The sequence below is a fragment of the Culex pipiens genome, chromosome 3 (assembly GCF_016801865.2).
Source record: "Culex pipiens pallens isolate TS chromosome 3, TS_CPP_V2, whole genome shotgun sequence".
In the NCBI taxonomy this organism is placed as follows: domain Eukaryota; kingdom Metazoa; phylum Arthropoda; class Insecta; order Diptera; family Culicidae; genus Culex; species Culex pipiens.
In genome coordinates this window covers 57,975,750-58,001,378 of record NC_068939.1, presented here as the reverse complement: position 1 = coordinate 58,001,378, position 25,629 = coordinate 57,975,750, and the positions used below count along the sequence as shown (strand labels likewise).

Below are 25,629 nucleotides of genomic sequence, written 5' to 3'. Positions count from 1 at the left end.
GTTTTATCCTTAATATATATACCTCTTTTGTTTTACTAGTATTCTCTTTTTTTGCTATGTTCACCTCAATTGTAGAAAGAATAACACTGTACATCTATAATTCAATAATTAATGCTAGGTTAGGTGTGTTGCTCATGCTCTCCTGCTCATGACGACGATGGCGACGATGATGATTCTGGGTGAGTGACTCAAAAATGATGATTTCACTTATGCTAAACGACGACTACGACGACTACGACGACGACTGGTGGCCTCAGTCTCAGATATTGCTGCACAACGAGAGAGACAAAACCCGGCCCAAATATGGGGGCAAAACCACCACCTAGGGGTCGTTCGGGCTGCTGCTGCTGGGAAGAGTGGGGGCGGGTGGTGACGATTTGGGCTACAATTACGACTTTTTCCTCTCTCGCAGCGGAATATCGTCCTCCTGACATCATTGGTTCGCCGACGTGTAGTTCTGTGGGAATTTTAAGGGGTTTGATTAGTAAATTTGGTAAAGTTTCTTGATTTTTGGTGGTTGTTTTGATGGGATTTCAAGTGGGGTGTGTTTAAGATATACTTCGTTACTAATATGTAAAGAGAAAGAGTTACAGAGAGAAGTAGATAAAAAGTGGCCAAATGTACGATGATTAAACAAACTTGTTTTTGTTTTTTTTTTGAAAATGAATGTTTCGACGAACTTCAATACCTGGCAACAGTTAACATCTACACAGTTTGGAAATAAATCTATATTTATATTTATATAGTATTGCCTTTCTCCAGGTAGCGATTCATGTATTTACATGTTAATGTACACAAGGTGAGAAATTGTGGGTGTATGAATTTACTTCTTTTCTGCAGTGTTTTCATTTGTAAAGTTTATTTATACAGATCAGAAGATAGAACAAGAGAAGAAAAATAAAGACAATACAAGTAGAAGGAGTGTAAGAGACGCGTGTACTGACAGAGAGAGTGGAAGAGAGAGTAGTGTTTGTTGTTCACACACAAGTATTCACATGTGAGAGAGTTGTGTGGCTGAATGATGATGGTGTTTCATTGGGTTAAGTGCTCTACAAGAGATTTGAAAAGAATGTATAAACAGGTAACACCTATTGAAACGTAAAAACATCTACTTAATCGAGCGAGCCGCGCAGTGTCGGTTTGGGGCTCGTTCGGAAGGAAAATAGTACAAACAGAACTAGCAAAGTTGGAAAAGAGGAAATATTTTGGAGAATGAAAGGTAACATATAACATTGTACAGAGAGAAAGAGAACGGAGAAAGGGAGAGGGCGAATTGTGCAAGTATTTTGTTAGTATTGCGTGTTTTTTGACAGAAGTATATTTGGGAGTGAATTATATGTTTTGATTAGAATTTGTAGTGCTAATTTATCCTCTAGGAGGGGTGTGGTGAAATATGTTACAAATTTTTGAACTCGGATCAGTATTTTGTTTGTTTGTTTTTAATCTATTTTAGTTCTCTTTCCCTTTAAGCAACTGATCGCTACACTATTGCAACCCTAAAGTAAGCAATATGTTTGATATGTGTATATACAAATTAGCGTAGCTATTGCAGAATGATGACTATCTGTATGATGTACCTGCAAGCTGTTTTTGTTTATTGTTAACATTTTAAATTTTTCCAAAACTTTCAAGCTCTAATTTAAAAAAAATACTCTTGTTAATAGCTTCTTTTGAAAAAAAATCACTCTGAAACATATATTTTAAAAACCTTTCAATAAGTATTCCAAAACAGTCCTCAAGATTCCTTGACTCTTTGAATCTTGTTTGACAGTATGGTACTAACGACGTTTTGAAAAACAAAAATGATTATAAAGCTCAACAATTAGAGCAGGTGTCAGAACTGTCCGCTGGCTTGCCAGACCTCTCTCAAACTGCCATTAATGCTGGATCGAGAGAACATAGAAAGTTTGTATTTAATTACATATTGAGTTTTTCTTAATTGAGTTTTTTAGAAAACTAGATGTTCGCAAATAACAAGTCAAAAAATTCTTCACCAATATCTTTTCTATTATAAACAAAATGTACTTTTATAATCATATTCATTTCCAAAATTACTACAGAAAATCTTGGCTAAAAACATAATTTGAACTATTTTTGTATTGTGGAGCTAAAAAGAGATCTTATGTTATTTAATAGAATACAAGTTGAAAAAATTGTTCAACAATATTAAAAAAAAAACTCAATCCAACTAACTCTTTCTATTCAACATGAAGATATTGAACAATATTTTAGTTTGAGCATTATATTTTAAAACTAGAGAAAAAATAAACCCACTTTGCTAATATATTTCAACATCAAAACAGCATAGAAAATTATAGGAAATTAACGTTCGAACACATTTCTCAACTACAACTTGTAGTTATCAGAAACAGAAAAATTAAAACTTAAAAAATTTGTAGATTTTTGAGAGGATTTTAATCTCTTTTATATACTTACTTGTGAAAAAACAGATACTATCGAATGTGCTTTCTCTTTTTAAATGTGATCTTTTTTTTCAATAGTTTGAAAATATTGATATTTAGTGGTGCTTTTGAAAATATCAGTGAAATTAGAGAAAACATTTATCTGCATTGATGTTTTTTTTAGTGTTCGTGATAGTTCTTGTTGTTTCCCCTTCACAGTAAAAATTGTAATATTTAAATTTAATATTATTACTTCTCCAATAATTTCAAATATTTTTGTGCAATGAGTGAAATTACATAAAAAAGTTAATTTACACATGTTTTTTTACATATGATGTAATATTTTTATGATTTTTTACAGAGCACGTTCCATTTTAAAACTGTAAGAAAAGATTGCTAGAACTTTAAAAAAATCATCGTTGATCGTGTATAACAGTAACACTTTTATATTATTTTAAAATAAAATCAAATTGAAACTTAATTAAAAATTCAATGGTTTTTTATGTTACTCTTTAGATTGTTTTGATTTTTAAAGGTTTAATCTATTTTGAAATTCATTTATTTCAACGCACGGTACACAGGGGTGACTTTGGTAGGTTTCAGATTTTTTTTCTGACCGTGTTAGAGAAGTGTTCAAAGTACTTCAAGAAGAATGTTTCAAAAATTTTTGAAAAGTTTCAAAAGTTACTTAACTATAACTAAGAAAATGTCGATGAACAGCGTAATTTGAATATTCTCAAAGTGTCATGACTTTTCAATGAAAGTGCTATCAAATCGAAAAACGGAATTCATTTTCGGATTCTTTGGGAAATTTTCCACAAGGGATGAGTTGAATAAGATTTTAAATACTAAATTTTATGTGTTTTATTAAATCATTCAAAAAATCTTCAAATTTATAGGCATTTTTAGTACAACAAATGTCATCTAAAATATGAAAACTTTTGATTCGTGCATCGAATTCAGTTAAAAATGCAAAATGAATCGATAATTTTATTTAAAAAAAACTAGTTTGAATGATTTTAGGCAAAATTCTGACTTTTAACAATTTCACCTTAAATTTACATGTTTTTTGTTAAAAAGCTAATAAACTTATTTAAATAAATAAACATTTTTTTCTTTCATTAAAACCATATCAGCAACCTTAGTGATGGTATATTTGAAGCTAAAATAAAATTTTAACACCTTAAATTTGATTTTAACACAAAAAAAACCATGGCTATCAAAGTCACCCCCGAATTCGAAATAAGAATTTTTAACGCAACTATTTTTTTGAAATTCTTTTGAAAAAACTTTTTTTTTACTAAAACAGTGCCTGGATCTTGTGTGGCCTAGCCCAGTACATGTTTTAAAAATAAACATCTTGAGACAAACCTTACCAGTTGAATGATATTCCAGAAATGAATTGAAATCAATGTCACCCCGGTTTACGGTATGTCAATAAGTCGCGATAACGATTTTTTTTTGGATTGTACTCATAGTTTTAACCATGAGTAAAAATCAATTGAAACATGTTTTGTTTTAATTTTAAAATATATTGTTAAGATTTAGTTTAATATATACTTTGTTTTGCAAAAAATACATTGTAATTTTTGATGTAAAATGCTAAGTTTCTGGTTTTTCTTCCATATTTTTACAACTGGTTTTCTGTCACATTTGATTATTTTCAAAACATACATTCAAAATTATTTATTTATTAGTGGGTAATCCTCTAAAGTTTAGCAAATCGACTGTTCTTTGATTTTTTTTTATTTTAACCCGGGCATGGTCTTCGGGTCTATAGGACCCAGTAGCACTATAAAAGTAATTGTAACTTTTGACCAAAAACACCTAGAGATCTGAAATTTTGTGACTTTGTGTATCTTACTAAGACACACATTCTGGCCAAAAATGAACTTCCGGTGGCCACCGGAAGTGCCCACCAAAAAAAAACTGACACCAATGGTATTCCGGGTCTATAGGACCCAGAAATGTTTTCAGCTGCCAAAATTCGAGATTGTAACCGATTTTGGATGTCTTGACCGCAAATGAAAGGCTAGGATGTCTACTTTCTGAACCCAACCGGCAGAACCGGTTTTGGACACCGTGGCCACCGGGAACCTGCTACAACCGAAAAATGTTCTTTTTGAGGCCCCTACTTTGAGGACCTGTATCTCCGAAACGATTGCACATAGCAGGTTGCTTCCGGTTGCATTCGACAGATAATAACCTGAATTTTAAGCCCCAGAAAAAATAATTGGTCCATAGTGGCCACCGGTTCCGGTAACCCGGAACTTCCGGAAAACTTGATTTTTGCAGTTTTTGACATAAAACCGTCACACAGACCAGTATTTTGAAACGGATTATTTTCCAAATCATTGCAGAAGGATACTACATACTACCCCTGACTGTTTGGTATCGGTTCTGGCCAACTCTGGCCAATCCGGAACCGGTTCCAGGGTACCACTAAAACGGTTCCAATAATTGTCACGCTAGAAACCCGTCATGTTGCATATAAAACTTCATGAAATTGCATGTTATGACCATCTGAGGTCATGCCGATGTCCTCTGACCCATCCTGGTCACTCCGGAACCGGTTACCGGTGGCCACTGGGGGACACTATCGGAATATGCAATGAACCCTATCATCCGACGTATCAAACTTCATGAAATTGAAAGTTATGACCATCTGAGGTCATGCCGATGTCCTCTGACCCATCCTGATCACTCCGGAACCAGTTACCGGTGGCCACTGGGGGACATTATCGGAATATGCAATGAACCCTATCATCCGACATATCAAACTTCATGAAATTGAAAGTTATGACCATCTGAGGTCATGCCGATGTCCTCTGACCCATCCTGGTCACTCCGGAACCGGTTACCGGTGGCCACTGAGGGACACTATCGGAATATGCAATGAACCCTATCATCCGACGTATCAAACTTCATGAAATTGAAGTTATGACCATCTGAGGTCATGCCGATGTCCCCTGACCCAACCTGGTTACTCCGGAACCGGTTACCGGTGGCCACTGAGGGACACTATCGGAATATGCAATGAACCCTATCATCCGACGTATCAAATTTCCAGAAATTGAAAGTTATGACCATCTGAGGTCATGCCGATGTCCTCTGACCCATCCTGGTCAATCCGGAACCGGATACCGGTGGCCACTGGGGGACCATATCGGAATATGCATAAACCCTATCATCCGACGTATCAAACTTCATGAAATTGAAAGTTATGACCATCTGAGGTCATGCCGATGTCTTCTGACCCATCCTGGTCACTCCGGAACCGGATACCGGTGGCCACTGGGGGACACTATCGGAATATGCATAAACCCTATCATCCGACGTATCAAACGTCATGAAATTGAAAGTTATGACCATCTGAGGTCATGCCGATGTCCCATGACACAACCTGGTTACTCCGGAACCGGTTACCGCTGGCCACTGAGGGACACTATCGAAATATGCAATGAACCCTATCATCCGACGTATCAAACTTCATGAAATTGCAAGTTATGACCATCTGAGGTCATGCCGATGTCTTATTACCTAACCTGATCACTCCGGAACCGGTCGCCGGTGGCCACTTGGGGGCACTATCGAAATATGCAATGAACCCTGTCATCCGACGTATCAAACTTCATGAAATTGAACATTCTTACCATCTGAGGTCATGCTAACGTCCTTTGAACTTATCTGGTCACTCCAGAATCGGTTACCGTTGGCCACTTGGTAACACTCTCTGAGTATGTAGTAAACCCTATCATCCGACGTATCAAACTTCATGAAATTGAAAGTTATGACCATCTGAGGTCATGCTAACGTTCTTTGAACTTATCTGGTCACTTCGGAGTCGGTTTCCAATGGCCACTTGGGGAAACTTGTGGAATATGCTAGAAACCCTATCATCCGAAATATCAAACTTCATAGAATTGAAAAATTATTTCTATCCAAGGTTATGCCGACCTAAACTAACCTTACCTGATCAATCTGGAACCGGTTACCTATGGCCACTGAGGGCCACTCCGGGACCGGTTACCAGTGGCTTTTGGGGAACATTATCGTAATATGCAATGACGGCATATCGAACAACATGAAATTGAACAATATTATATCTAAGGTAATTACGCTAACATCCCCTAACTCTATCTGGCTTTTGGAATCGGTTACCGGTGGCAACTGGTGTACACTTGTGGAATATGCGGAATAGAAACCCTATCGTCCCACATATCAAACTTCATGAGGCCGTCTTTCTCTCAAACCGAGTGTTGCCGAGATTTGGGTGCAGAAACTCTTTCATCTAACCTTTGATTTTGATATTTTAGAAATTATAGACACGCAAAAATCGGTATTTTCTCGGATAGCTAAGCTGCACTATTGGCGTTAAAATCCTCTAAATGCGAATCCAAACATGTTTGGAACTTGCTACTCGGCATGTTGTTTTGGGTACCAGGATACTGCGGTATTGAAGGCATTGAAATGGCTGATGAACTTGCCAGACTAGGCCTATCAAACATATTCGTGGATCCCGAGCCGTTCCTTGGAATCTCAAAACGTGCCGTGAAGCAAGAAATTACTAATTCGTCGCTTGTGTGCTATCTATCTCCTATCTTTTTACAGCAGACGTGTTACAAGATAACACAAGTGACGAATTGAGGACAATCGCAGTGGCCATCGTAAACCGATTCCGAAGTGACCAGATAAGTTCAAAGGACGTTAGCATGACCTCAGATGGTAATAATGTTCAATTTCATGAAGTTTGATACGTCGGATGATAGGGTTTATTACATAATCAGAGAGTGTCACCAAGTGGCCACATGTAACCGGTTCCGGAGTGATCAGGTTGGGTCAGAGGACATCGTCTTGATCCCAGATGATCATAACTTTCAATTTCATGAAGTTTGACACGTCGGATGATAGGGTTCATTGCATATTCCGATAGTGTCCCCAAGTGGCCACCGGTAACCAGTTCCATCGAAAACCGGTTCCGGGCCAGGTTAGGTCAGAAGACATCGGCAGGATCTCAGATGGTCATAACTTTCAATTTCATGAAGTTTGATACGTCGGATGATAGGGTTCATTGCATATTCCGATAGTGTCCCCCAGTGGCCACCGGTAACCGGTTCCGGAGTGACCAGGATGGGTCAGAGGACATCGGCATGACCTCAGATGGTCATAACTTTCAATTTCTGGAAATTTGATACGTCGGATGATAGGGTTCATTGGATATTCCGATAGTGTCCCCCAGTGGCCTCCGGTAACCGATTCCGGAGTGACCAGGTTGGGTCAGGGGACATCGGCATGACATCAGATGGTCATAACTTTCAATTTCATGAAGTTTGATACGTCGGATGATAGGGTTCATTGCATATTCCGATAGTGTCCCCCAGTGGCCACCGGTAACCGGTTCCGGAGTGACCAGGATGGGTCAGAGGACATCGGCATGGCCTCAAATGGTCATAACTTTCAATTTCATGAAGTTTGATACGTCGGATGATAGGGTTCATTGCATATTCCGATAGTGTCCCCCAGTGGCCACCGGTAACCGGTTCCGGAGTGACCAGGATGGGTCAGAGGACATCGGCATGGCCTCAGATGGTCATAACTTTCAATTTCATGAAGTTTGATACGTCGGATGATAGGGTTCATTGCATATTCCGATAGTGTCCCCCAGTGGCCACCGGTAACCGGTTCCGGAGTGACCAGGATGGGTCAGAGGACATCGGCATGACCTCAGATGGTCATAACATGCAATTTCATGAAGTTTTATATGCAACATGACGGGTTTCTAGCGTGACAATTATTGGAACCGTTTTAGTGGTACCCTGGAACCGGTTCCGGATTGGCCAGAGTTGGCCAGAACCGATACCAAACAGTCAGGGGTAGTATGTAGTATCCTTCTGCAATGATTTGGAAAATAATCCGTTTCAAAATACTGGTCTGTGTGACGGTTTTATGTCAAAAACTGCAAAAATCAAGTTGTCCGGAAGTTCCGGGTTACCGGAACCGGTGGCCACTATGGACCAATTATTTTTTCTGGGGCTTAAAATTCAGGTTATTATCTGTCGAATGCAACCGGAAGCAACCTGCTATGTGCAATCGTTTCGGAGATACAGGTCCTCAAAGTAGGGGCCTCAAAAAGAACTTTTTTCGGTTGTAGCAGGTTCCCGGTGGCCACGGTGTCCAAAACCGGTTCTGCCGGTTGGGTTCAGAAAGTAGACATCCTAGCCTTTCATTTGCGGTCAAGACATCCAAAATCGGTTACAATCTCGAATTTTGGCAGCTGAAAACATTTCTGGGTCCTATAGACCCGGAATACCATTCGTGTATGTAGAAAACGAAGACCATGGCCAGGTTAAGAGCGAGTTTTTCACCGATGTGAAACAGGTCGTATCGAGGGGCTCCGATTTGGATGAAACTTTCAGGGTTTGTTTATCTATACATGAGATGAACTCATGCCAAATATGAGCCCGCTACGACTAAGGGAAGTGGGGTAAAACGGGCATTGAAGTTTGAGTTCCAAAAAACATGAAAAATCTTAAAATTGCTCGCATTTCCGTAAAACTTCATCAATTCCAACTCTCTTAGATGCATTCGAAAGGTATTTTGAAGCACTTCAAAATGTGCTATAGACATCCAGGATTGGGTCGACTTTTTCTCATAGCTTTTGCAAATTACTGTTAAAAATGGATTTTTTTAAAACCTTAATAACTTTTGGCAACAGCCTCCAACACCCATACTCCCATAGGTCAAAAGTTAGGGAATTTCATGGACTATAAGCCTACGGTATTAACTTTTTGGCCAATCGCAGTTTTTCTCATAGTTTTACGATTTTTCTATAACAAACATTTTACAACGTTAGTTTTTGCCCTGTAGGCCTCCATAGCGGCACTTTTTGGTCTCAATTTTGACATATTCGGAATCCTCAGGAAATTTTACATTGGATTGAGGTGTTGGAATTTTGAATTTGGTTGGAAAAAATGCCATTTAGAATTAATTTAAATATTTTTCAGCATTTTGTCGGATTATGGGTAAAACAGGTATTCGCCTACTTGATACAGCATTTGACGTATTGAACTCAGGGTATGAAAAATCTAACTTTATTTCAGAAATGTTTTATTTAATTATTTTCTTAATCAAATTCATAACTCCAACATCTCAATCTTATGTAAAATTTCCTGAGGATTCCGAATATGTTAAAATTGAGACCAAAAATTGCCGCTATGGAGGCCTACAGGGCAAAAACTAACGTTGTAAAATGTTTGTTATAGAAAAATCGTAAAACTATGAGAAAAACTGCGATTGGCCAAAAAGTTAATACCGTAGGCTTATAGTCCATGAAATTCCCTAACTTTTGACCTATGGGAGTACGGGTGTTGGAGGCTGTTGCAAAAATTTATTAAGGTTTTAAAAAAATCCATTTTTAACAGTAATTTGCAAAAGCTATGAGAAAAAGTCAAACCAATCCAAGATGTCTATAGCACATTTTGAAGGGCTTCAAAAGACCATTCGAATGCATCTAAGAGAGTTGGAATTGATGAAGTTTTACGGAAATGCGAGCAATTTTAAGATTTTTCATGTTTTTTGGACCTCAAACGTCAATGCCCGTTTTACCCCACTTCCCTTTGTCGTAGAGGGCTCATATTTGGCATGAGTTCATCTCATGTATAGACAAACAAACCCTGAAAGTTTCATCCAAATCCGAGCACCTCGATACGACCTCTAGAACAAACCGAGCAGAATCTACAAATACTGCCTCTTAATGAAATGTAGTCATTGCATTTCCTAAGTTTTAAGCGGTCATTTTGCATCATTAGTTTTTTCTATACAAATTATTTCAGTAGAAAAGAGCAGAAAATTTCACGGAAGTTTTATTTTATAACAAGTCAAACAAACAATTTCTGAGATATCGGAAGTTTGAAAATGATGGCTAATCCGATAACACTGAGTAAACTCATTCTCATTCTTCATGTTTTCTATATGATGCTTTATCCCAGCAATCAGCCGTCTGATCAAACAAGTCAATACTGGAAAGTTGAAGAAATTTTTCTCAACTTTTAGAAAATATTTTTTTGCACGGGTGCTTTTCCTTCACAAAAAGTTTTTTTTTTTAAATTGCAAAAACAAGCTGACCATTAAAGAAGTCATCTTGACATGCATTTAAAATTCAAAAGTGTCTGAGTTTTTTTTTTTTCTAAAAAATAACCATTATTTCAAAATTTCCATCTCTGGTTTTTGATTTTGCACCATGTCAATCTCAAACTAAAAATAAAAAGAAACTGTTTTTGGGAATCCAACTTTTAGTCAAATAAATTGTGATTTTTTTAAAGTGTCCATATTTTATTCAACTACAACTTTGTTCAAGACATGGAAACTTGTACGGAAAATCAAATGATGCAAAATGGCTTTTTTTACATTAGGAATGCATGGTCAAAATTTTATCCAATAAAAAAATAAACTAAACTGAAAACTCAATTTTAAAAATTCCTATAACTTTATCATTTTCAAAAATTTTGACTGAATTTTTCCATAATTGACTGAAAAATTCATAATGTTCACAAAGTTATTAAATTCAATATGTTTATTTTTGCTTTTAATGATATAAACGGAAAAAGAGAATTTTGATGAATTCTTCTTTTCCATAAATTTTATAATTTTATTGAACCGTAAATTTTAACAAAGTTATGGCTAACTTTTAAATTTTAACTAAATTCTTATTTGTTTGGCAAGACTATTTGAACAAATAACTTTGCAAAACATTTAAAAAAGAAAAAATAGCTTGCTTGCAATTTTTTTACTAAGCTATTTTTTACTCGATTCAAATTGAAACATGTTAATTGAACGTTCGTTGAATTCGACGCTGTCGTGCTAATTTATCGCACGTCGCTTTTTGGCGTTCCGAGAAAAACGCACGCAATGTAACCGAAAACAAACACGTTTTGTTTGTTGTACTGAAGTTTTGTTGAATTTTGTTGCTGGAGTCCCGAGTTATAATTACAAAAGTTTACGGTAGGTCAGCTTGTACATGCGTCAAACGCGTTCTGACCTGAAATCCCTTTGACAGGTTGTCGCACTTGCATCAATTTGCAGGGTGTGTCAAGATAGCACGACAAGAGTGAAACTTCTTTCATATGTAGAGTTAACAACAATGCAATACGAAGGATTGAAATCGATTTTTTGGGATCTGTGAAGATTAAAAGGTGAAGCATTGTGAGCTGCACAAACTGGCGTTCTTAACTCAATTTGGTCCAAAAATGCACGAACGACAAGTTATCACGACAGCGACGAATTGCAACATAAGGTGCACATCACATCAAGAACATCGAGGAATACAAGTTTTCCCACTTCAAATGCAGCAGAGTCTAACATCTATGTTTGGAACATATACATTCAGGACAACATCCACGCAGAGGTAGAGGTAGAGAGAAAGGAATAGAAATATGTACAATAATCGAAGGATCACGATTCTTGCGAAGCTATTTCAAGCTGGCGATTTGCTCTTCTAGATTGCTAGGAGCTAGCTATGCATCGACGATTTTATGCAGAACCCGTATTGTTCTGGCAGTAATAAATGGCACACACAATGTAACAGCTTAGGTTACGTTTTTTCTCTGAATGGAATAAAAATTTGCTACACTGTTGAGCACTGTAACGCACGGGTTGGAATCGCGTTGATTTCAAGTGGCACATTTATGTACAAGGCACTGATTCCGGTACTCCACTTCATGACGTTCACAGTTGTTGATTGCTTCCGAGTTAGATGTGAGTAAGTTCGATGGCATGTAAACTTTATGGCAATATTATGCAATTTTTAACGGAAAGATTGTTTTGCCAATTTGGACGTGTTGATTGCACATGTGAAATACGAAGTTGTTTGCAAATAATTTACCTTCAAATATCACGAAAACACAATTCACAGATTCCACAACACCTATCTGCATCTAATGTTTGCCCCTAAATTCATTAGGGGAAAGTGGGGCAAGTGTAACAAGCTAAGGAAATGCTCGTTATAACCCATTAAAAAGTTAAAAAATCTGTCGGATTTTATTATAATCATCTTATTCTAGGTCTTGACTAAGACTTTGTTTAAACAAGTTTTTAAAAAATCCTGTTTTTTAATGTGAAAAATTGATTTTAAAATTTTTGATTTTCCGTACGTTCTACTCAACTAGTGGGGCAAGACGAACAACCCGTTGGGGCAAGAGGAACAATGCATGAAAAAATATGGTAATTTGCTAACAATTGAACTGTTATCACTTAGATATATCAGATTAGAATGTATTTGAATGGTTTCTTCCATTTTTAGATTAAATAATAATATTTTACTAAAAATTTTATCGTTTTTACGAAAAAAAAATACTACTTCGATGATAAATAGTAAATTTTCATAATATCACTATACTTTGTATGTACAATTTTTTTAACGATTGTTTATCAGTTTTTAAATACTTTCATGTATTTATTTCTCAATAAAATATGTTGTTGCAGCAATTCGTAATTTTCTCCATACTAAAAATCCATATGGTACACTTGCCCCACCTGAACAAGATTTTTTAAAAGCTCTCAACAAAAATAACCAAAAGTTAAATCATACTTTGTAATAGGTGCATGTCATTTGTAGGGACACTACTGATCTAGGAAAAATAGCATTTTGATAAAATGAGCCTTAAAACGAACCCTAAGCCTTATTTTGTACTTTCCAAATATTATAAGAAAACATAGGTTTCGAAAAAAACTTCATTAAATCTTATGCCCCGTGGCGTTTACGTCATTTTGGCGGTTATGTGGTAGTAGAATCAGCTAATTGCATTGCTAGCAACAATTCCTCATACTGGAAATAATCAAAATTGTACAAATTACGGCCGTAGGAGCAATTGTTCCTCTTGCCCCATATGGTCGTCTTGCCCCACCTTCCCCTACAGCTGTTTAATTAGCACCATCTATTCACACAGAAACCCTTATCTAATGTAGTTTATTCCCAAGCACCACTCGTCCGTTTGGTCTGCCATTATGACCACCACCATTCACCACCCGCAAAACCAGTTGTTGAGCATAATCCAAATTCGAGCATCGCCGGAAATCCGTGCTTTTCGCGGGAAAATGCACCCCACCACCAACACCACCACCGACGCAATTTTGGCGATAAATTGGGCCCTGATGGTCGTTTTTCCACTTTGTTACCAGCACCTGTTCTCTCTCTCAGCAACAACAATAACAGCAATTGAACGGAAGCACCCCGACGGTGGAGTTTTCGTACTCGGCGCCAACAATGGGAAACATTGTTACGGTCCAATTTACATGTAAACAGTGCAAAACGCTGCAAATAACACTTGTGGTGGGTGCCTCTAAACCATTCAATCGAAAAGTGGTGCCAATTTGGTGAATTTGAAGTTTGTTGATGTTTTTGACAACATTTGTTTGGTGTATGTTGTTTTCAAACAAGAACAAGAATTTATTTTCATTTCTAGCACTATTATAGCTTGAAAAAAAAACGAGCGAACATTAATATTTCACACCTTGTGATGGTACTTTATCACCACACGTCGAATGGTAATGGTTCAGTTTAGATTGCACACAACAAACCACAAAATCGAAAAATCGAGATTGGGAATTTCACTCACGTTGTACCGTTCGACCATACGTCATCGGGGACATGGTGTGAATTGTAGAGTGAATTCCATGCTAAATCACAACTAGACGGTTTGTCTCGAGATTTTCAAATTGATTTTTTTTTTTCATAAGCTCTGGTAGAATTGAATTTAAAAATTGCTAAATGAGATTTTTTTAAAGATTTCGCCAAAAAAATCTTGATATTAATTTTTGTATTTTTTGATTTGTTTAAACTTTATCCATCGAATCCTTTATCAAGTGAAAAATAACAAAAAAAAATTACAAGTTTTGTCAAAATCAAGTTTTCTTAATTCAATGCTATTTAAAAAAATAATTTAAGTACAGCTATGTTTTTCTGAATTTAGCTTTTTTTCAGAAGCTTTGGTTGAATTGAATTTAAAAATTGCCTTATGAGATTTTTTTTAAGATTTCGCCAAAGAAATCTTGATATATTTTTTTGGATAATCTTTGTCCAGCGATTCCTTTATCAAATGAAACAAAACAGAAATAAAAATAAAGTTTTCTTAGTTTAAAGTTATTTGTTTTTTTATGGTGCATCCATTTTTTTAAATTTGGTTTTTTTCAGAAGCTTTAGTAGAATTAAATTAAAAAATTGCTAAACGAGATATTTTTTTTAGAATTTCGCCAAAAAAATCATGATTTTAATTTTTATATTTTTTTTATTGGTACATATATATTTTGTCCATCGATTGCTTTATCAAATAAAACATAAAAAAAAAGTTTCGTTAAAATCGAGTTTTTGAAATGAAAAGTTATTATTTTTTTCTGAATTATTTTCTCGAGACCCAGATTTTCGAATGTTTTCATAGCACTTTTTACATAAAAATTAAAAAGAACAACAATTAATTTTTTTTTCGAAATTATGGAACTCAGCTCAGCTATCAGTTAATCAACTTTTAAATGAAATTATTGACAATTGAATTGCCTTGACAATGTTTTCTTATATTTATTTAAAATAAAAAAATATTATACCTGCATTTAAAATCATCGCATTTTATTTCATATTAATTTGAAAAATAATTGAATAGGTGATGTTTAATTTTAAGAATGCGAAAAAGTAAAGTTTAACTAAAACATTTTCAAGAATAAATTTCACTTGACACCAAACCGATTTGCCGGTTGAATTAGGCTATTGAAATTTTCCTTTTTATATTTTTGTCCCTCCCCGCTCAAAAATTTCCTTAAAAAGCAGGGGGCAAATAACATTACTGCTAAAATTGAAAAACTTTGTGCAACATTTATTTATTTTTTCAAATTTTATATTTTTGGAAAACAGGTCGAAAAAAGACACAAAACTTATGGAGTTACATATATCTAGAAAATCTCAAAATTTCATAGAACAGATTCATAATAATGAAGATATTTCAAAGTTAAATTGAGTAAAACGCGATTTTTGCTGGATGGATGGACTAAGTTGGATGCAAATTGGGCTAAAGACTCTCATCACATATCCCGTGTGCATGGCGAAGCTCAATATCGAAATTATGTTTTTTTTTTAAGCAAAATTCATATTTTTTATATGATGAGCTTAAAAATATTTTTATCTCTTTTTATATTAAACATGGACATGGACTGGCTTAACGAGGCTTCACCAAAATTATGAGCCGAATTGCTAACTTCAAACTCTCGGCAATTATACTACCAAATGAATTCTATTTTTTTTTATTTATTTTGTTAACAGTGTAACATTTTAAGGGAACAAAATATTTTAAATATTGATATTATGCAAACTTTTGTTAGTAGCATAATTGTAATTATGTATAATCCATTTTGTGATACTTTTTGCTTCAACATTTTGAAAGTTGTGCTTGAAATTAGATTTTTCGTTGTTGTTGTTCTTCTACATTTTTTAGAAACAATAAAATTAAATTCCAATTTTCTATACCAAGAAACAAATAATTTAATTTCAAAACTTTTAAGTTTAGGGTCAACATTTTCAAAGACGACTTGATAACACACAAACCAGTAAGCACTCTTCTTTTTATTCTGAAAATTGCATTATTAAATATAATTTTGATCGATCAAAACAAAAATAACCTTCGCGTTTTTCTTTTTCGTCATTTCCGGTGGTCTTAGCTAAACTGTCAGCGAAACAAAGCGATGAAAAATATGTCCAATTCCCTCCGCAACTCCTGCATCTGGTGCACTTGCTAACGGAGCAATATGCAAAGCCAAGTGCATGTTCCGTGCCAAACATTTATTTTCTTGGAAAAATGCTACTATCCCGCTACATGCGGCCGTTAAAATCGGTCTAACGAGCTGTTGCTGATATTGCTTGTGTTTTGTGTGCCACTGACAGAATTGGGAATAGTTTTTGGAACAACATGGATTTTTCATTAATTGTTTGACGCTTTGCAATAACCAGATTGGTACTTGAAAAACAAAAATCTCTAACCATTATTATTTTAAAAAAATCATAAAATAGATTTAAATTCGATCTAGTTTAAGGTTCTCCACCCTAAAAAGAAGCAACATGAAGCACCACTCCAGAATGCAATTTTTGGATTTCGGTCTGGTTGGCGTGTTTATTGCTGGATGTTAACACTGTGTGTGAGTGTGTGTGTCCATAGATTTTATGTGTGTTTTCGCGGTTTTCCTCCCCCGGCTTGACCCTAAGAGCGCACAATGAAAGTATAATTGCTCTTGCAGAGATGATAAATTTGGCCATATAGTGGGGGCGAGAATGGAACTGTTGATTGCCGGACGCCATCGCCATACTCCTCGCGTGCTCTCGCTGAATGGATTGTTGTTTGAATTGATGATGAATGTTACGCGAAGGAGGCAGCACGATTTGCATGTTTTAATTGTTGGGTTTGCACGATGCAAGGGGAGCATTCGTGGAACGCTAATATGTTTTTAAACGATCATTATTCTTACCAACTTGTATTGATCTGTAAAAAAGGTTCATCAATTTAAAATTTATCTGTTTAAATCACATAAATACTGCTAAATCATGACATTTCATTGATTATAGCAAACCAAACATGGTGAGTCAAAATACAAAAATGGTAGGCTGTTGTCGATTTATTGTTTTGAATAAACTAATATTTTTTTCTAGTGAGAACACAGGAAATAATGTTGCCCAATACATGCATTCAGTTGAACAGCATACCCGGTAAAACGATGAAAAATAAGCTTGTTTGTTACCGTAAACCGGGGGATAGGATTTTGTTTTGAATATTTTCCAACTTTTAACGTTTTTTTCAAGATTATTATTTTTAAAACATTTGTTGGGGTAGGCCACACAAGGTCCATACAATATTTTTGAAAAAAAGGTTTTTCATCAATGTTGAAAAAAAAATATTTGCGATAAAAATTCTTAATTTGAATTCTGGGGTGACTTTGATAGTCATTGTTTTTCTTGTTTAAATCATATTTAAGGTGTTCAAATTTTATTTTTATATCAAATGTACCATAACTAAGGTTGCTGATACATTGTTTAAGAAAAAAATGTATTAAGTTAAATTAGTTTATAAGCTTTTTGACAAAATACATTCAAATTATAGGTAGAATTGTTGAAACTCACAATTTTGCCCAGAATTCGTTAAAATTAGTTTTGTTTGTAAAATTATCGACTGATATTGCACTTTAAACTGAATTCGAATCAAATGTTGTCGCACTTTATTTGAAACTTGTTTTACTGAAAATGTCTATAAATTTGAAGTTTTTTTTTTAATTATTTATCCAAAAAAACTTTGTTTTTATTATTTTCAAACATATTTTATCTTCTCCTAGTGGAAAATTGTCCAAAGAATCGTAAATCACATTCTTTTTTCCGATTTGAAATCATGTTAATTGAGAAATGACACTTTGGAAGATTAAAATAATGCTAATCATCAACATTTTCTTTATTATAGTTAAATATTTTTTTCAAAATTTTATGAAAGCTTCTTCTCGAAATACTTTGAACACTTCTCTACCATGGCCACTATGATTCCATAGCATTCCGTACGTATTTAATTTGTACTCTTCATTTTGCGGAAAAATCTCAAACCTATCAAAGTCACCCCGTTTCACTGTACCTACCATAAATTCACGAAAAAAAAACAAAAAATAATGCAATTTATACAGCCTTTTATGTCACAACATAACTCCGTTGGGTATTGAAAGTTTTATTCATAATGCTTTGATTTTTTTGAATTTTGAAAAGGCGCAAAATACGACCGTTACGACAAAAAAATTGATATGGATAAACAAGGCAAGTAAACAGAATTTTTTGACAATGTTTTTTGAAAAAGTGGTTGCTTTGGTAATTTTTGACCAGATTAACGTGATTTTAATTATATTCGAAGGCCTGGGAAAATGTCCAATTTGGATAATCAATTTTTTTTTATTTTCAACTATTTTGTTTTTGTCGGCTTTAATTTGAACCAATTTAAAAAATGATTTTATTTATTAAAGTAAAAGGTGATGTGTTCGGGCCCGGTCGTGGCCCAGGAAAAAGCGGACTGAAGTGGACTGTTGCGGCAGACAGTTCTTGAGGCCGTGGATGTAGAAAAGAAGCACTCGAAACGGAAACTTGGACATTAACACTACTTTATTAAAACTAATTAAACTAAAGCGTAAAGAACGTGTTGTTTCCGCGAGCACTTGTAAGCGAGTGATCTCGAGTTCTTTCCCCGCGCGCAAACGTCATCAGTTTTTCGCGCGCCTTTTCTCTCTCTTTCCTTTCTTCGTTTCGATCGCAGCAACCGGCGCCGTTGCGCGGCGTAACAGCAAGCTGTCAAACGTCGTTGACAAGTGCTGCCAGATTTCTTGGAGCGACGGAGCTCCAACATGATGAAATATTGATAAAATGTCTTTGGTAATTAAAAAGGCAATAGTAATTTATAAAGTGAATTTTTCCCATAAAGAGTATTGGGGTCGCATTTACAAAGCGGATGCAGTGGCTTTTTCTTAACTTAACATGTTAAGGCTAGTTCTATCATTCCATAGGTCGCCTTCCTTAAAATGTCGTGTTTAGGTCCAGCCTGTGATGTTCTTTTGCAAACTCCAAACAAACTCCTTTTTAAAACTCAGATCTTTTGGAAGTACCGTTTCGAGACGGAATGATTTTAAAACTATTTAAAAATATAATTCTTAGAATTTCCAACAAAAGAGAGTATTCAATTTGTTTATGAGAGTTGAAAATTTAATTTCAAATATTTAAATGCTTTGCAAAAATTGTCACAGGATGTAATTTTTCTATTTCCAGAATAAAGTGGGGTTATTTCCTAACATTTTGAGAACTGAATCGACATAATTTAGGATATATTGTAAATATCTCATCAATAATCATTGAAATACTTAGAAATTAATTCAAAAGTTAAGCAAAAAACTAACTAAACAAAAATAAAAACTTCTTATTGTTCAACTGACCGTAAAGTAGGTATTGGACTTTGTCAAAAAAAAAAAAAACAAACAAACAAACAAACTTGCACTTCCAAACAAATGTAGGAAACAAAAGCACGCAACCTGCCAAACTGTCAAAAGGTTTGTATTTTGCGAGTTTATTTGTTTGTTTGTCATAGTCTAATACCTGCTTAAAGATACATTCAACTATTACCCGAATACAAATTTGAGCATTTCCATATGCTCAACTTGAAAAAAATAACCTTAAAACTATGAAATAGCCCATAAGATTTAAAAAAAACCTCTTGCCCTACACAGAAAAAAATATTTCTGTAAATTTACATTATTTATCATGTACCAAAAGGTATCATGATAAATGATGTATATTTACATTAGGTTCATTGGAAATTTACATTAGATTCATTGGAAATTTACATTAGTTTTGAAAATTTACATTAGTTTTCGAATTTACATTACTTTTGGAATTTACATTAGTTCAAATCAACGAATTCTGATTGGCCAATGGGAATGAGAAGCTCAACTTGGATTGCAGTAGGAAAAGGGTGTGGCCTATGTTCTATTTTAAAATGAGTGAAGCGGGCAGCAAAAGGAAATTATGATTTTAAAAAATTGTTTCACAGGTAGAGGACGCTTTCTCGTCGACGGCCAAGTGGAATAACGCTGGACTGGAATCGAACGGACGACGGGTAGAATGTTCGGTGTTGCTGCTGCTACCCGCTGCCGACTGAGCCATCTTCGCATTTTATAAACGAGCGGCTAAAGCATCAACTTGTTCAGGGCTAGGCTCAGGCAGTGGGCCAGCGAAGTATGAGAGCGATAGAAAGAGAACCAAATATTACTATTTTTAGTTCGGGTAGTTTTGAAGTCAACGTTTGGCAGAAATACATTGGATATATGATTTACATTGAATTGGAATTTACAGGAAACCGAACACGGGTAGAAATTCATCAGATTTGAGTTTCCATGCTCAACGTTTCCATTAGATTCATGATTTACATTAGATTTAGATTTACATTAGAGTAATTTCCATGACTTTTTACTCTTTACATTATATTTCAACATTACATTGAGTGAGTTTACATAAGAAATAGTAATTACGTGCTGTGTAAATTTACATATTTTTTTTCTGTGTACTCAATTGACTTTATCGGCATAAGCAGAATGTAGAGAAGAGTTCGCAGAACATTTTCTCAAAATAAAAAAATAAGCATCTGCTTAATTTTAGTAAAAACAAACATAATTTTGCTAAATTAATCGCATTTTTTTCAAATATCCTAGATTTAAGTTTGGGTGCTTGCAAACGTTTAGGTTCGAGTTGAAAACTTGACATAGAGGCTTGGCGGTTTTTGGATTTCAAGTGACGTGAACAGGAGAGACTTCTTGTTCACAAATCTTCCTTGGCCCATTTATGCTATTTTGCCTTAGAGTTTCTAAACATTTTGATTGTTTTTTGTAATTTCGACGTCGTCGTGCTATCTTGTCACACCCGCCATTTTGACGTTCCGAGAAAAACGCGTTTTAATATTTGACCTTGAATAAACAAAATCGAAAGCACGCAATGTAAACAACAACAAACATGAGTCCCGAGTTATAATTACAAACGGTTACCGTAGTCTAAATTGTACGTGCGTCAAACGCGTTCTGACCTGAAATCCCTTTAACCAGTTGTCTTATTTACATCACAACAATATAGCACGACAAGATTGAAACTACTTTTAAATGTAAAGTGACAAAAATGCAAGGAGTTTTTTCGGATTTCGTTGAATATCTCAGGATTGAAATCGAATATTCGGGATCTGTGAAGGTCAAAAGGTTTGTGAGCTGCACAAAATGACGTTCCTAACTCAATTTGGCCCAAAATGCACGTACGACAAGTTAGCATGAAGGCGACGATTTCGAGAAACATTTGCACCCACTACACACTGTAGTGCGATGCGTTCATGTGTGCTTAAACGTGTCATCATTTCGCTGTGTACACTGTATGAAGCTTGCCAGATTTAAGGCCTGTCACACAACGACAACGAGGAAACTGCATAATAATGACGACGCGCCGGATGTTTGCATGTGGTGGTGGCGGTGGAGGTGCGCTTTTTTCAGGAAATTGTCATCTGTTGAAGTGCGCTCGAGTCTGTGTGTGTGTGTGTGCACTGTCGCGTGCGGGCGATCGGATTATCCCATGTGCAATCAACTGTCGAATTGTCAAGCGGAATTGGCGCTGCTGTTGTTGGATAAGCTTTTGTGACACACACGCGTACAAATATTGATGATTGTGACAGAAGGGGTAAAAAATATGCGCGAGTGTGTGTGCGTGGGAGGATACGCAAACAAATTAGGCTCTTTTGTATGCACTCGTGTGAAAAAAGTGAATGGCTTTTATCGTGACTTTTGTTGTTTGAATATATTAAACTGCAGTTTGTAACGTTTTTTTTTTGTTATTTAAATTGCTGAGCTATAATACAACTAGGAAGCGAGATGGCTGTGAAGTGATCGATTTCCGGAGCGTTTTTCACTGGCTTAAATTGCTTCTACGGAACAAAGTCTACATCAAAGTGATTTTTTTTATTGTGAACGAAAGCAATTTCAATTGTCATTTTTTACAAGAATTTTGGACCGGTTCGTGGTCGTACTACCGATTTGTACAGGGCTTATCTACAAATCTTACACTATACAACACTAAAGTAGTACACAACCGTGAAAAATAGAGACAAAAATCAAAAACACACGAACACAGCTAAAACGTGGTTTGCTTGGCTGAGAAGCAACTCTAACTCTACCTGTATCTGAAAGTCCGATTAAAGATTTGGCTAATTTGAGAAATGTTCATCATTAATGTTTGGTTTGCATTGATTTTGATATTTTTTTATTATAAACAGGATGAAATATATGATGCTTAAATTACAGCTGGTTCCATGTTACCTTCATGTGTACTAGATGGTTACTATTTTAGTACAGTTTTTCTTTGGAAACTTTGGACAAAATCAGAAAACAACAATAAACAAAATGATTCTTAATGCTTTTTAGCCATATTTACAAACTATTTGATTTAATACATATTGATGGTTAAATTTCCTTCAGTAAATAATCTACATTCATTCTCACACACCCTCACAATCACGCAAAATTCAAAATGTAAGCCAACTAGAGCGGAAGTGCTTCCATCTCAGTACACCCATAATGTGAGTCCCACATTTTTTTCTCTCTCTCTGAAAATCTTCAGCTCAGCCCAGAATCATCGCCAGGATGTGATTATGTACGGCTGAAGTAACATCCCGGCGACGACGATATTATCGGGGATATAAATCTGATTAATGGCGACAGTCGGGATGAATTTTGCGAACGTCGAAATTAAGCCCACCGTGACATGGTTTTATGTGAAACGAAAGCTGACTTTTTCTTCGCCACCCCCTTGGAATTGGTATCATTTTGGAGAGCTTATCGGCTGCAATCGGTTTTGATGGGGAGGAAAGGTTCGATTTTTATTTGAGTGTTGTGATGCCGGAAAGGATTACTAATCTCTTAATTGGAGTCTGTTCAAGCTTAAATTTAATGTGTTTGCTGAAAGTGGATTTAATTGTCATGATTAAAAGTTTTTGCCTTCCTCACGTTACTGAGGAAAGGCTATAAAATCACTCGAAAAATGAACTCCTCAATTAGACCTCCTAGACCCACCTTCATGTATACCTATCGACTCAGAATCAAATTCTGAGCAAATGTCTGTGTGTGTGGTGGGATGTTGATCAAAAAATTGTCACTCAATTATCTCGACATTGGCTGAACCGATTTTGTCCGTTTTGGCGTCATTCGATCCGTCTTGAGGTCCCATAAGTCGCTATTAAAAATTATGCAGTTTAGTTAAGTACTTCAAAAGTTATGCTAAAAAACGATTTTAGCAAAAGTCCGGAAGATTGTAAAAAGGGTGGTTTTTGTAAGAAAACCCGTCATGCTATACATTTTCAGAAAGGTATTTCAAAGACCTTTCCAACGCGTCCAACCCATTGAAGATCTAACAAATCTATCAAAAGTTATAAGTACTTAAGTGTTATTTATACGCATTTTGGAGGCCGGATCTCAGATATGTTGATGAAAACGTTGTCCGGATCTCTCATGCGACCTATCGTAGGATGGGTATTCAAAAGACCTTTCTAACGCGTCCAAAACATTGAAGATCTGACAACCTTTTAAATGTGAGGAAGGCGCCAACCACCTAAAGGTGGATTCAGCAACGTTTTTGTTGCTAAATTCTCATTTTTCATTTTTGTTATCTTATTTCTCGTTTGTCATTTCTCATTTCTCGTTTCTCATTTCTAATTTTTCTCATTTCTCATTTCTCATTTCTCGTTTTTTATTTCTCATTTTCATTTCTCATTTCTCATTTCTCATTTCTCATTTTTCATTTCTCATTTCTCATTTCTCATTTCTCATTTCTCATTTCTCATTTCTCATTTCTCATTTCTCATTTCTCATTTCTCATTTCTCATTTCTCATTTCTCATTTTTCATTTCTCATTTCTCATTTCTCAATTCTCATTTCTCATTTCACATTTCTCATTTCTCATTTCTCATTTCTCATTTCTCATTTCTCATTTCTCATTTCTCATTTCTCATTTCTCATTTTTCATTTCTCATTTCTCATTTTTCATTTCTCATTTCTCATGTTTCATTTCTCATTTCTCATTTCTCATTTCACATTTCACATTTCTCATTTCTCATTTCTTATTTCTCATTTCTCATTTCTCATTTCTCATTTCTCATTTCTCATTTCTCATTTCTCATTTCTCATTTCTCATTTCTCATTTCTCATTTCTCATTTCTCATTTCTCATTTCTCATTTCTCATTTCTCATTTCTCATTTCTCATTTCTCATTTCTCATTTCTCATTTCTCATTTCTCATTTCTCATTTCTCATTTCTCATTTCTCATTTCTCATTTCTCATTTCTCATTTCTCATTTCTCATTTCTCATTTCTCATTTCTCATTTCTCATTTCTCATTTCTCATTTCTCATTTCTCATTTCTCATTTCTCATTTCTCATTTCTCATTTCTTATTTCTCATTTCTCATTTCTCATTTCTCATTTCTCATTTCTCATTTCTCATTTCTCATTTCTCATTTCTCATTTCTCATTTCTTCATTTCTTTTTTCTCATTTCTTTTTTCGTGTTATTATGAGTTATTGAATCAGATCAAAGCTTGTTATTTTTGAATTTTTTCCACCTGCATTTGTATTTTTATTTTCTTTTTTTTTTTTATTTCACATTTCTCAAACAATTATTTCTCTGATTTCTCATCATATCTAGGGTTCAGTAAACTTAATATTGTTTTCAACACTGATCAATTAATTTGAAATTGAAAGATTTTTTTTTCAAAGCAAGGACTTGATAAGGCTGGTACAAATATTTTTAAAAGTTTTTGTCAGGGGGCAAAAAAAATATTTTTACAATAAACTTCAAAATTTCAATGAAAATTCAAGTGCAACCAGCTTAAAACAAATTAAAATACATTCTTCTGCGTTTAAAATCATTTTTAGCATGTTTGGGTTTATTAAAAAATCATAATTTTTTTTGAAAATTTTCGATGCAAAATCTTTTTTTCGATACAATTTTTATTTTTGTCAGATCTAGGATTTTTTGAAAACTAGAGATTGCAAAACAACTGAACTAGTGTAAAATGTTTAAAATGCACTTTTTTCATTTAAATTTGAAGACTATGGCTTGTTATTTAAATTTTTATATTTTTTTATTTTTTTGCCCCCCCCTTGACCTTGGCCAGGGCCGAGGGACAAAAACTTTTTTAAATATTTGCATCGGCCTAAGTAATCAAGATAATTTACTTTATCCGGGACCGTGGTGTAGGGGTAAGCGTGGTGCCTCTCACCCAGTCGGCTTGGGTTCGATCCCAGACGGTCCCGGTGGCTTTTTCGAGACGAGATTTGTCTGATCACGCCTTCCGTCGGACTGGAAGTAAATGTATGCCCCGGTCTAACCTAAAAGGTTAGGTCGACAGCTCAGTCCAGGTGTAGGAGTCGTCTCCCTGGGTCCTGTCTCGGTGGAGTCGTTGGTAGGCAGTTGGACTCACAATCCAAAGGTCATCAGTTCGAATCCCGGGAAAGATGGAAGCTTAGGTGTAAAAAGAGGTTTGCAATTGCCTCAACAATCAAGCCTTCGGACACTTAGTTTCGAGTAAGAATCCCGCAATCGAGAACGCCAAGGCAATGCTGTAGAGCGAATAATTTGTTTTTTTTTAATTTACTTTGTCG

At 35.2% G+C, this 25,629-nt stretch overlaps 1 protein-coding gene across 2 annotated transcripts in view; it reads right to left on the bottom strand.

Annotated features, from left to right (window-relative positions):
* Positions 1-290: 290 nt before the first annotated feature.
* Positions 291-25,629, bottom strand: part of LOC120416057 (potassium voltage-gated channel protein Shal) — a 406,813-nt gene continuing 381,474 nt past the window's right edge. The window contains exons 10-11 of one of the 2 annotated variants that reach the window (XM_039577721.2): positions 22,151-22,180; positions 323-457 (exon numbers count right to left, since the gene is read on the bottom strand). In XM_039577721.2, coding sequence (XP_039433655.1) covers positions 22,169-22,180 — 12 coding nt within the window. In that variant the 3' untranslated portion in view covers positions 323-457; positions 22,151-22,168. Of the gene's footprint in view, positions 458-22,150; positions 22,181-25,629 lie in introns of both variants that reach the window. The other variant, XM_052710526.1, reaches the window with a different exon arrangement.